Raw genomic sequence first — 8,251 nt, forward strand, 5'->3', positions numbered from 1 at the left:
CGTATGATATTGGAGTAGTGCTGGCTCACTGGTGGTCCATTGGATTAGTGTTGGCTCAGTGGTGGTCCATGGGGTTAGTGCTGGCTCACCGGTGGCCATTTGGGGTAGTGTTAGCTCACTGGTGGTCCATCAGGGTAGTGTTGACTCACTAGTGGCCCATTGGGGTAGAGTTGGCACAACGGTGACCCACTGGGGGAGTCGTGGCTCACTGGTGGTCCATTGGGAAAGTGTTGGCTCACTGGGGGAGAGTTGACTCACTGGTGGCCCACTGGGGTAGAGTTGACTCACTGGTGGACCATTGGGGTAGAGTTGACTCACTGGAGGCCCATTGGGGTAGTGTAGGCTCACTGGCAGCCCATTGGGGTAGTGTTGGCTCACTGGTGGCACATTGGGGTAGAGTTGGTTCACTGGTAGCACATTGGGGTAGTGTTGGCTCAGTGGTGGCACATTGGGGTAGAGTTGGTTCACTGGTAGCCCATTGGGGTAGTGTTGGCTCACTGGTGGCACATTGGGGTAGTGTAGGCTCACTGGTGGCCCATTGGGGTAGTGTAGGCTCACAGGTGGCCCATTGGGGTGGTTTTGGCTCACTGATGGCCCAGTGGGGTAGTGTGGGCTCACCGGTAGCCCATTGGGATAGTGTTGGCTCACTGGTGGCCCATTGGGGTAGTGTAGGCTCACTGGTGGCCCATTGGGGTAGTGTAGGCTCACAGGTGGCCCATTGGGGTGGTTATGGCTCACTGATGGCCCAGTGGGGTAGTGTGGGCTCACCGGTAGCCCATTGGGATAGTGTTGGCTCACTGGTGGCCCATTGGGGAGTGTTGGCTCACTGGTGGCCCATTGGGGTAGTGTAGGCTCACTGGTGGCCCACTGGGATAGTGTAGGCTCACTGGTGGCCCATTGGGGTGGTTTGGGCTCACTGGTGGCCCATTGGGGTAGTGTTGGCTCACTGGTGGCCCACTGGGATAGTGTAGGCTCACTGGTGGCCCATTGGGGTGGTTTTGGCTCACTGGTGGCCCACTGGGGTAATTTTGGCTCACTGATGGCCCATTGGGGAAGGGTTGGTTCACTGGCGACCCATTAGGGTAGTGCTGGCTCACTGGTGGCCATTGGGGTATGTTCGTTCACTGGTGGCTCATTGGGGTAGTGTCGGTTCACTGGTTGCGCATTTCGGTAGTTTTGGCTCACTGGTGACCAATTGGCATAGTGTTGGCTCACTGGTGGCCCATTGGTGTGGAATTGGTTCAGTGGTAGCCCATTGGGGTAGAGTTGGCTCACTGGTAGCCCATTGGGGTAGGGTTGGCTCACAGTTGGACATTGGGACAGTGTTGGTTCACTGGTGGCGCATTGGGGTAGCGTTGGTTCAATGGTGTCCTATTGGGGTAGTGTTGGCTCACTGGTGGCCCATTGTGGTAGTGTAGGCTCACAGGTGGTCCATTGGGGTAGTGTAGGCTCACTGGTGGCCCATTAGGGAAGTGTTGGCTAACTGGTAGCCCATTGGTGTAGTGTAGGCTCACTGGTGGCCCATTGGGGTGGTTTGGGCTCACTGGTGGCCCATTGGGGTAGTGTTGGCTCACTGGTGGCCCTCTGGGATAGTATAGGCTCACTGGTGGCCCATTGGGGTGGTTTTGGCTCACTGGTGGCCCACTGGGGTAATTTTGGCTCACTGATGGCCCATAGGGGTAGGGTTGGCTCACAGTTGGACATTGGGATAGTGTTGGTTCACTGGTGGCCCATTGGGGTAGCGTTGGTTCACTGGTGGCCCATTGGGGTAGTGTTGGCTCACTGGTGGCCATTGGGGTAGTGTTGGTTCACTGGTGGCCCATTGGGGTAGTGTTGGCTCACTGGTGGCCATTGGGGTAGTGTTGGTTCACTGGTGGCCCATTGGGGTAGTGTAGGCTCACTGGTGGCCCATTGGGGTGGTTTTGGCTCACTGGTGGCCCACTGGGGTAATTTTGGCTACTGATGGCCCATTGGGGTAGGGTTGGCTCACAGTTGGACATTGGGATAGTGTTGGTTCACTGGTGGCCCATTGGGGTAGCGTTGTTTCAATGGTGGCTGATTGGGGTAGAGTTGGCTCACTGGTTGCCCATTGCGGTAGTGTTGGCTCACTGGTGGCCCACTGGGATAGTGTAGGCTCACTGGTGGCCCATTAGGGTGGTTTTGCTTCACTGGTGGCCCACTGGGGTAATTTTGGCTACTGATGGCCCATTGGGGTAGGGTTGGCTCACAGTTGGACATTGGGATAGTGTTGGTTCACTGGTGGCCCATTGGGGTAGTGATGGTTCACTGGTGGCCCATTGGGGTAGTGTCGGTTCACTGGTTGCGCATTTCGGTAGTTTTGGCTCACTGGTGACCAATTGGCATAGTGTTGGCTCACTGGTGGCCCATTGGTGTGGAATTGGTTCAGTGGTAGCCCATTGGGGTAGGGTTGGCTCACTGGTGGCCCATTGGGGTAGTGTTGGCTCACTGGTAGCCCATTGGGGTAGGGTTGGTTCACAGGTGGCCCACTGGGGTAATTTTGGCTCACTGATGGCCCATAGGGGTAGGGTTGGCTTACAGTTGGTCATTGGGATAGTGTTGGTTCACTGGTGGCCCATTGGGATAGTGTTGGTTCACTGGTGGCCCATTGGGGTAGTGTTGGCTCACTGGTGGCCATTGGGGTAGTGTTGGTTCACTGGTGGCCCATTGGGGTAGTTTTGGTTCACTGGTTGCCCATTTCAGTAGTTTAAGCTCACTGGTGACCAATTGGCATAGTGTTGGCTCACTGGTGGCCCATTGGTGTAGAATTGGTTCATTGGTCGACCATTGGGGTAGCGTTGGCTCACTGGTGGCACATTGGGGTAGTGTTGGTTCACTGGTAGCCCATTGAGGTAGTGTTGGCTCATTGATGGCCCATTGGGATAGTGTTGACTCACTGGTTGCCCATTGGGGTAGTGTTGGTTCACTGGTGGCCCATTGGGATAGTGTTGGCTCACTCGTGGCCCACTGGGATAGTATTGGTACAGTGGTGGCCCTTTGGGGTATAGTTGGCTCACTGGTGGCCCATTGGGGAAGTGTTGGCTCACTGGTGGCCAATTGGGGTAGTGTAGGCTCACTGGTGGCCCATTGGCGTGGTTTTGCCTCACTGGTGGCCCACTGGGGTACTTTTGGCTCACTGGTGGCCCATTGGGATGGTATTGGCTCACTGGTGGCCCATTTAGATAGTGTTGGCTCACTGGTGGCCCATTGGGATAGTGTTGGTTCACTGGTGGCCCATTGGGGTAGTGTTGGCTCACTGGTGGCCCATTTGGATAGTGTTGACTCACTGCTGTCCCATTGGGATAGTGTTGGCTCACTGGTGGCCCACTGGGATAGTGTAGGCTCACTCCTGGCCCATTGGGGTGGTTTTGGCTCACTGATTGCCCGTTGGGGTAGGGTTGGCTCACTGTTGGCACATTGGGATAGTGTTGGTTCACTGGTGGCCCATTGGGGTAGTGTTAGCTCAGTGGTAGCCCATCGGGGTAGTGTTGGCTCATTGGTGGCCCATTGGGGTAGTGTTGGCTCACTGGTGGCCCATTGGGGTAGCGTTGGGTCACTGGTGGCCCATTGGGTTAGTGTTAGCTCACTGGTAGCCCATCGGGGTAGTGTTGGCTCATTGGTGGCTCATTGGGGTAGTGTTGGCTCACTGGTGGCCCACTGGGGTACTTCTGGCTCACTGGTGGCCCATAGAAGTAGTGTTGGCTTACTGTTGGCACATTGGGCTGGGGTTGGCTCACTCCTGATCCATTGTGGTAGAATTGACTCACCGGTAGCCCATTGGGGTAGTGTTGGCTCACTGGTGGCCCATTGGCATAGTGTTGGTTCACTGGTGGCCCATTGGGATAGTGTTGGCTCACTGGTGGCCCATTGGGATAGTGTTGGCTCACTGGTGGCCCATTGGGATAGTGTTGGCTCACTGGTGACCAATTGGCATAGTGTTGGCTCACTGGTGGCCCATTGGTGTGGAATTGGTTCAGTAGTAGCCCATTGGGGTAGTGTTGGCTCACTGGTAGCCCATTGAGGTAGTGTTGGCTCATTGATGGCCCATTGGGATAGTGTTGGCTCACTGGTTGCCCATTGGGGCAGTGTTGGTTCACTGGTGGCACATTGGGGTAGTGTTGGTTCACTGTTGGCCCATTGGGGTAGTGTTGGTTCACTGGTTGCCCATTTCAGTAGTTTAAGCTCACTGGTGACCAATTGGCATAGTGTTGGCTCACTGGTGGCCCATTGGTGTAGAATTGGTTCATTGGTCGACCATTGGGGTAGCGTTGGCTCACTGGTGGCACATTGGGGTAGCGTTGGCTCACTGGTGGCACATTGCGGTAGTGTTGGTTCACTGTTGGCCCATTGGGATAGTGTTGGCTCACTGGTTGCCCATTGGGGTAGTGTTGGTTCACTGGTGGCACATTGGGATAGTGTTGGCTCAGTCGTGGCCCACTGGGATAGTATTGGTACAGTGGTGGCCCTTTGGGGTAGAGTTGGCTCACTGGTGGCCCATTGGGGAAGTGTTGACTCACTGGTGGCCAATTGGGGTAGTATAGGCTCACTGGTGGCCCATTGGCGTGGTTCTGGCTCACTGGTGGCCCACTGGGGTACTTTTGGCTCACTGGTGGCCCATGGGGGTATGGTTGGCTCACTGGTGGCCCATTTGGATAGTGTTGGCTCACTGGTGGCCCATTGGGATAGTGTTGGTTCACTGGTGGCCCATTGGGGTAGTGTTGGCTCACTGGTGGCCCATTTGGATAGTGTTGACTCACTGCTGTCCCATTGGGATAGTGTTGGCTCACTGGTGGCCCACTGGGATAGTGTAGGCTCACTGGTGGCCCATTGGGGTGGTTTTGGCTCACTGTTGGCACATTGGGATAGTGTTAGCTCACTGGTAGCCCATCGGGGTAGTGTTGGCTCATTGGTGGCCCATTGGGGTAGTGTTGGCTCACTGGTGGCCCATTGGGGTAGTGTTGGGTCACTGGTGGCCCATTGGGTTAGTGTTAGCTCACTGGTAGCCCATCGGGGTAGTGTTGGCTCATTGGTGGCCCATTGGGGTAGTTTGGGCTCACTGGTGGCCCACTGGGGTACTTCTGGCTCACTGGTGGCCCATAGGAGTAGTGTTGGCTTACTGTTGGCACATTGGGGTAGAGTTGGCTCACTCCTGATCCATTGTGGTAGAATTGACTCACCGGTAGCCCATTGGGGTAGTGTTGGCTCACTGGTGGCCCATTGGGGTAGTTTTGGCTCACTGGTGGCCCATTAGTTTTGGCTCACCAGTAGCCCATTGGGATAGTGTTGGTTCACTGGTGGCCCATTGGGGTAGTTTTGGCTCACTGGTGGCCCGTTTAGGTAGTGTTGGCTCACTGGTGGCCCATTGGGATAGTGCTGGTTCACTGGTGGCCCATTGGGATAGTGTTGGCTCACTGGTGGCCCATTGGGATAGTGTTGGCTCACTGGTGGCCCATTGGAGTACTGTAGGCTCACTGCTGACCCATTGGGGTACTGTAGGCTCAATGGTCGCCCATTGGGGTAGTGTTGGCTCACTGGTGGCCCATTGGGGTGGTTTTGGCTCACTGGTGGCCCACTGGGGTACTTTTGGCTTACTGATGGCCCATTGGTGTAGGGTTGGCTCACTGTTGGCACATTGGGGTGGTTTTGGCTCACTGGTGGCCCACTGGGGTAGTGTTGGCTCACTGGAACCAATTGGCATAGTGTTGGCTCACTGGTGGCCCATTGGTGTAGAATTGGTTGTTTGGTAGCCCATTGGGATAGTGTTGGCTCACTGGTGGCCCTTGGGCTTGTGTTGGTTCACTGGTGGCACATTGGGGTAGTGTTGGCTCACTGGTGGCCCATTGGGATAGTGTTGGTTCACTGGTGGCCCATTGGGATAGTGTTGGCTCACTGGTGGCCCATTGGGATAGTGTTGCTTCACTGGTGGCCCATTGGGGTAGTGTTGGCTCACTGGTAGCCCATCGGGGTAGTGTTGGCACACTGGTGGCTGATTGGAGTAGTGTTGGCTCACTGGTGGCCCATTGGGGTAGTGTCGGCTCACTGCCGGCCCATTGGCGTAGAGTTGGCTCACTGGTGGCACATTGATGTTGAGTTGGCTCACTGGTGGCCCATTGGTCTAGGTTTGGTTTACTGGGAGCCCATTGGGGTACTGTTGGCACACTGGTGGCACAGTGGGGTAGAGTTGGCTCACTGTTGGCATATTGGGATAGTGTTGGTTCACTGGAGGCCCATTGGGGTAGTGTTGGGTCACTGGTGGCCCATTGGGGTAGTGTTGGCTGACTGGTGGTTCATTGGGGTACTGTAAGCTCACTGGTGGCCCATTCGGGTAGTGTTGGCTCACTGGTGGCCCATTGGGGTACTGTAGGCTCACTGGTGACCCATTGGGGTACTGTAGGCTCGCTGGTGGCCCATTGGAGTAGTGTTGGGTCACTGGTGGCCCATTGGGCTATTGTTGGCTCACTGGTGGCCCATTGGTGTAGAATTGGTTGTTTGGTAGCCCATTGGGATAGTGTTGGCTCACTGGTGGCCCTTGGGCTTGTGTTGGTTCACTGGTGGCCCATTGGGATAGTGTTGGCTCACTGGTGGCCCATTGGGATAGTGTTGCTTCACTGGTGGCCCATTGGGGTAGTGTTGGCTCACTGGTAGCCCATCGGGGTAGTGTTGGCACACTGGTGGCTGATTGGAGTAGTGTTGGCTCACTGGTGGCCCATTGGGATAGTGTCGGCTCACTGCCGGCCCATTGGCGTAGAGTTGGCTCACTGGTGGCACATTGATGTTGAGTTGGCTCACTGGTGGCCCATTGGTCTAGGCTTGGTTTACTGGGAGCCCATTGGGGTACTGTTGGCACACTGGTGGCACAGTGGGGTAGAGTTGGCTCACTGTTGGCATATTGGGATAGTGTTGGTTCACTGGAGGCCCATTGGGGTAGTGTTGGGTCACTGGTGGCCCATTGGGGTAGTGTTGGCTGACTGGTGGCTCATTGGGGTACTGTAAGCTCACTGGTGGCCCATTCGGGTAGTGTTGGCTCACTGGTGGCCCATTGGGGTACTGTAGGCTCACTGGTGGCCCATTGATGTAGGGTTGGCTCACTGTTGGCACATTGGGGTGGTTTTGGCTCACTGGTGGCCCACTGGGGTAGTGTTGGCTCACTGGTGACCAATTGGCATAGTGTTGGCTCACTGGTGGCCCATTGGGGTACTGTAGGCTCACTGGTGACCCATTGGGGTACTGTAGGCTCACTGGTGGCCCATTGGAGTAGTGTTGGGTCACTGGTGGCCCATTGGGCTAGTGTTGGCTCACTGGTCGCCCATTGGGCTAGTGTTGGCTCACTGGTGGCCCATTGGGGTGGTTTTGGCTCACTGGTGGCCCACTGGGGTACTTTTGGCTTACTGATGGCCCATTGATGTAGGGTTGGCTCACTGTTGGCACATTGGGGTGGTTTTGGCTCACTGGTGGCCCACTGGGGTAGTGTTGGCTCACTGGTGACCAATTGGCATAGTGTTGGCTCACTGGTGGCCCACTGGTGTAGAATTGGTTGATTGGTAGCCCATTGGGATAGTGTTGGCTCACTGGTGGCCCTTGGGCTTGTGTTGGTTCACTGCTGGCCCATTGGGTAGTGTTGGCTCACTGGTGGCCCACTGGGATAGTGTAGGCTCACTGGTGGCCCATTGGGGTAGGGTTGTCTCACTGGTGGCCCATTGGGATAGTGTTGGTTCACTGGTGGCCCATTCGGGTATTGTTGGGTAACTGGTGGCCCATTGGGGTAGTGTCGGTTCACTGGTTGCGCATTTCGGTAGTTTTGGCTCACTGGTGACCAATTGGCATAGTGTTGGCTCACTGGTGGCCCATTGGTGTAGAATTGGTTCATTGGTAGCCCATTGAGGTAGTGGTAGCTCACTGGTAGCCCATCGGGGTAGTGTTGGCTCATTGGTGCCCCATTGGGGTAGTGTTGGCTCACTGGTGGCCCATTGGGGAACTGTAGGCTCACTGGTGGCCCATTCGGGTAGTGTTGGCTCGCTGGTGGCCCATTGGGGTACTGTAGGCTCACTGGTGGCCCATTGGGCTATTGTTGGCTCACTGGTGGCCCATTGGGCTAGTGTTGGCTCACTGGTGACCCATTGGAGTAGTGTTGGTTCACTGGTGACCCAGTGGGGTTGTGTTGGCTCACTGGTGGCCCACTGGGGTACGTCTGGCTCACTGGTGGCCCATAGGAGTAGTGTTGGCTTACTGTTGG

General features: G+C 56.0%; 1 protein-coding gene across 1 annotated transcript; it reads right to left on the reverse strand.

Annotated features, from left to right (window-relative positions):
• Window positions 1–5,785: 5,785 nt before the first annotated feature.
• Window positions 5,786–7,945, reverse strand: LOC132210794 (histidine-rich glycoprotein-like). The gene is made up of 3 exons (XM_059653205.1): window positions 7,646–7,945; window positions 6,598–6,822; window positions 5,786–6,133 (listed from the first exon to the last, which is right to left on the reverse strand). Exons 1-3 carry the CDS (start codon window positions 7,943–7,945, stop codon window positions 5,786–5,788), a joined length of 873 nt encoding a protein of 290 aa, XP_059509188.1.
• Between the last annotated feature and the right edge of the window lie 306 nt (window positions 7,946–8,251).

The sequence above is a fragment of the Stegostoma tigrinum genome, chromosome 21 (assembly GCF_030684315.1).
Source record: "Stegostoma tigrinum isolate sSteTig4 chromosome 21, sSteTig4.hap1, whole genome shotgun sequence".
NCBI classification, from domain to species: domain Eukaryota; kingdom Metazoa; phylum Chordata; class Chondrichthyes; order Orectolobiformes; family Stegostomatidae; genus Stegostoma; species Stegostoma tigrinum.